Source organism: Pterocles gutturalis, unplaced genomic scaffold, assembly GCF_000699245.1.
Source record: "Pterocles gutturalis isolate BGI_N339 unplaced genomic scaffold, ASM69924v1 scaffold2021, whole genome shotgun sequence".
Classification (NCBI taxonomy): Eukaryota; Metazoa; Chordata; class Aves; order Pterocliformes; family Pteroclidae; genus Pterocles; species Pterocles gutturalis.
This window is the reverse complement of record NW_010097443.1, coordinates 3,006-7,324: the sequence shown is the minus strand read 5'-3', so window position 1 is coordinate 7,324 and position 4,319 is coordinate 3,006. Positions and strand designations below refer to the sequence as shown.

General features: G+C 62.0%; 1 protein-coding gene across 1 annotated transcript in view; it reads right to left on the bottom strand.

The window, feature by feature from the left end:
* RNF157 (ring finger protein 157) overlaps positions 1-4,319 on the bottom strand; it is a gene marked incomplete at its 3' end in the record, with an annotated part of 7,406 nt that overhangs the window by 132 nt on the left and 2,955 nt on the right. Inside the window, exons 2-9 of the mRNA XM_010087006.1 lie at positions 3,102-3,190; positions 2,410-2,556; positions 1,796-1,913; positions 1,615-1,681; positions 1,397-1,440; positions 973-1,020; positions 636-707; positions 4-64 (exon numbers count right to left, since the gene is read on the bottom strand). Coding sequence (XP_010085308.1) covers positions 4-64; positions 636-707; positions 973-1,020; positions 1,397-1,440; positions 1,615-1,681; positions 1,796-1,913; positions 2,410-2,556; positions 3,102-3,190 — 646 coding nt within the window. The remainder of the gene's footprint in view (positions 1-3; positions 65-635; positions 708-972; positions 1,021-1,396; positions 1,441-1,614; positions 1,682-1,795; positions 1,914-2,409; positions 2,557-3,101; positions 3,191-4,319) is intronic.

Here is a 4,319-nt window from a genome sequence, read left to right as displayed (position 1 = left end):
CACGGACATCCGAGAGGCAGACGACGCACTCGGCGCTGTTATCGCTCACCTCGTCCTCGGCCACCTGCCCCGCGGGAGAGACTGGAACCACTTGGCCCTGGGGTCCCCAGCCCCCACAGCATGAGGGTGGGTGCCCTAAAATACTGTCCGGGTGCCCCGAGCGCTTGCTGTGGGGTCCTGCATGTGTCCCTGCGCTGCCTGCTCTTGGAATACAACCCCGGGACCTTACCTCTGCCCTCCGGGGGCTGGGACATGGGGCTGGAGCCATCAGGCACCCCATGGAGGGATGCATCCTTCATCCCAACTTCTACATACATACATATATATATCTATCTATATATATCTATCTCAGAGGGGGAGGCATGTCCCACACTTCCAGCGCACAGTGCCCTCCTAAGCCAGCACGATCCAGCCACCACACTCCCAAGGGACCACAAAAGACAGGGGTAAAAAGGCTCAAATCCTTCAGCTTTCTGCCTCTGGCAGCTTTGATGCCAATACAAACCAGCTGTATGGCCCCAGGCAGCTCTGGGTTGAGCTGCAAACTCTTGCCCCACGTGTGTTTTAGCTGCTGGACCTGTGCTAGGGGAATGAGAGAGGGGACGAGGGACGACCTGGGGAATGGAGGCACATACCTTGGAGCCCTGCGTGTTGTACTTGTTCTCGATGCCATAGATCTCCTGCAGGAGGTAGCTCACCCCATCCACCTGCAACCCCGTGGGGAAGGGGTGAGGAGCAGAGACACGTCCCCCCAGCCTCCACACCCCAGCCCTTCCTGGGGCCAGCCCTCCTTGCCCCCAAATCTGCAGCTTCTTTTCACATCAAGGCATCTGAAATCGCTGGCGGTCCCCGAGCTCCCTGGGAGGCAGGAGCAGGGCAAGCATTTGCTGCTCCCCAAAAGCCCCCCTCCGCTTCCCCAGGAGTGTGCAGGGCAGCAGCTGCCACCACCCGCGGGGACACTGGGACACTCACCACTTGCTTCTGCTTGAGGGGCTTCACGCAGAAGGTGCCATCGCTGTGCTGGAGGGAGGGGAGCCCACGGGGTTCCAGGGCCCGCCGCGCTCGAGCACCCACCGGCCCTGTAGCTGTCACCGCTCCCCCCTCGCTCCCAACCAGCCCATTTTCTGGCAATTCTGTTTTTTCCTGACACCCCAGTACCAGGCAGGTGTGGGGGTGTCACACACATTGCAAGGCTGGAGACTTGTTGGAGCGAGGAAGATGGATTTGAGACCAAATGCCTTGCTTAAAATCAAGGATTTGGGGGATATTCCCAGAATTTCAGGAATAGCCCCAAAATATCCCCAGCCCAGCAGCACCATCCTGAGCCCCGCAGGGTTTCTCCAGGCTCTCGCATCCGGTGGGCGAGGGGGTGGCATGGCCCCAGCTTGGCTCTTACCTTCTCGAAGGTGGCCAGCAGCACGTGGCAGTGCCCGGTGTGCTCTGCAAGACACAAAGGGACGCGCAGGGCTCAGGGGACACGCAGGGCTCAGGGGACAGGTCAGGGCCACGGCAGCAGCAAGAAGAAGCAGGAGGCTCTGCCCAGCTGGTGCAAGGGCTGGCACCGCAGTGCCAGCAACCAGGAAAGCCCAACCCAGTGAGGAACCCCCTCCTCACCCTCTCCTTCATCCACCACTGCCTGCACCACCATGGGGTACACCTCCCGGTCCAGGTCGAAGCCCAGCTGGAGAGAGACAGGAGGAGAGGCTTGGTGAGATGGAGCAGTGATGGAGGCTTCATCCCACATCTGTAACCGTACCCGACCCCGCAGTCGATGCCATGAGATGCTGGGACCCACCTCTTCCTCGCTCCACTCAGAGGGGTCGACAGTGTGGGAGGGCACGCAGAACTGCTGGCACACCCCCCGCTTGTAGTGCACCGTCTCCGACTGCAGGCTGTTGTCCCTGGGGATGTAGCTGGCCCATGGAGAGAGGACGGAGTCAGGGGTCCCCGTGCTTCTCCCAGTCCCCCCAGCTCATGGGGATGCCAGGAAGATGGGAGGTGGGGGGAGTTACACCTCCTCTCCCCTCTTGGATGCCTCTTGGGGCTTAGGTAAGAAATCCTAAAAAGGGCCAAAATAATCCACGAGGCTAAAATAACCCCAGGGGCTAAAATAACCTGGTGGGGACCAGGAGAGGCAACTATTTCTCCTGGTTTCAGCTCTGAGCTGGAGGTAAAAAGCAAGAGCAGGATGGGACAGGGAAGGAGGTGGGCAGGGACCTTGTGGTGGCACCCCAGGGGGTGAGGAGCCCCTCTCCATCCGCAGCACCACTGGCAGCTGCCTCCTGCCCCAAGGAGGGGAGATGCTCCGGGGAGGAGAGGCTCCATCTCCATCGGCTGAGCCCCATGCTCTGGCTGGGGGGACACACGTCAGGCTCGGGGGGGGACACAGGCCAGGCTGGGGCTCCTCACCTCGCCACGCCATTGTGAAACTCCTCGGTCGCCTGGTAGTAGATGGTTATGGCCACGCGGGCGTCCGTGTCGAAGGTGAACTCCACGTTGTAGTGCACCTTGGCTTTGCTGACTTCTTCCCCCGGGGTCTTCACCTCCTCCGAGCACCTGCGGAGCGCAGAGGGTCCGGGAGGTGGGCACCCCTCAGGATGCCCCAGAACTGTCCCCCAGCAGAGATGGCTCCCCCAGTGCGAGGTTCCTCTCGGCACCAATGGCCCCAAAAGGGGCTGCCCCCTCCATCAGGGGAAACTGAGGCATGCCAGGAGGGCCCAGCATGCCCAAGGTCGAGCCTGCAGCCTGAGCAGCGCCGCAGACAGATTTCAGCCACAATTCCCAACCTCCCAGCCTGGCCGCAATCCCCCGCCTCCCTCCAACAAAGCCTTTGGAAGGTGGAGGAGGAAGAAAAAGCAAAGCACTTCAAAGGCAGTGCTAAGCTCCTCTAATCCCACGGTGGAGCCAGCGCAGCCAGTGCCCGTGTGCGGGAAGCTGGCCCACGCTCGGAGGGGAAGGGGCACATCTGCACAGCGGTGGCTCGACCCCCTCCATCCCCAGGCGAGAGCATCCCTGTGCTCAGCATCCCCTGGGAGCATCCAGCCGGACCCTCCCCTCCCTGCGGCTCACGTCCCCGTCCCTGCCCTGGCCGCGGGACTCACTTGACGAGGCGCAGGGTGTCCTTGCGGATGTTGATTAAGCTCCTGAGGGTCTTCACGGGTTCCTGAGGAGGTGGAGCAGCATAAGGGAACTAGGACGAGAGAGACACCGGTGAAGGCAGACGCATGCGGGGGGGGTTACAGCGGCCGCAGACCTTGTCCCTGGGCTCCCCAGCGACCCAGCCTCGACCTGACACCCCACGCTTGGGGACACAGGGTGGGCTGTGCATCTTGATGGGAGCACACAGAGCGGGCTTGTTCCTTGCCCCTTTGGCTGGAGGGTGGGGGGCACATGGGATGCAGGGCAGCCAGGAAGGCGCTGATGGATTTTTAGAGTGCTGATGCAACATCGAACTACTGGATGAGGCTGGGGGAGGCTGGAGCTCCCTCCCTGCCCGCCAGCCAAGGAATGGACAAAAGTGTCCCTGTTTTCTCCTGAGGATGGATGGGATTTGGGTGGCAGGGTCTCTCCGTGCCCAGAGCAGGCAGGAGCAGGCAGGCAGCATCACTACGAGTGCGAGGTGTCGTGCCATCCACCCAAGGTGACTTTGTCCTTCCTGTCCACCTGCAGTCACCATGGGAGCTACAGGGTTTTCTGGGAGATGGGACACGGTGGCAGCAAGGGGACACCCTCTCCATGGTATTGCAGCCACCCAAGAGAGACCGAGGGCACCAGAGGAGGGACGTGGGACCCATCTCCCTCCTCTCCAGCCCCAGGAAAGGATCAGTCCCCTCGGGGGACAACACAAACACGTGTTGGAGGGACAGAGGCTTACACCAGGATCGATGCCGGGCGCATTGGTGAGCTGTCACCACATGCCACGGGACAGCCAGAGCCAGGAGAGCTACAAGTGCCATCAAGGCTGGCACCCACTGCACCCCAATACCAGGGGACAAGACAGCACTTGGGGACACCCTGCGGGGAGCCAGGTGCTCGTTTCCCATGTCCCAGGTGCCTTCACGTGAGAAAGCCACTGTCACCTTCCCTGGCCCCAAAGCCACTGCCACCTTCCCTGTCCCCAGAGCCACCATCACCTTCCCCATCCCCAAAGCCACCACCACCTCCCCCATCCCCAGAGCCACCGTCACTTTCCCCGTCCCCAGAGCCCTGCAGAGCGGGACGGATGGGGCTGCCCAGCCACCCTGGCTCAGTGGGATGGGAGGGAACAGGCAACTCTCAGGACCAGGCAGAGGCCTGCCCCATCCCTCCTCTGCCAGCCG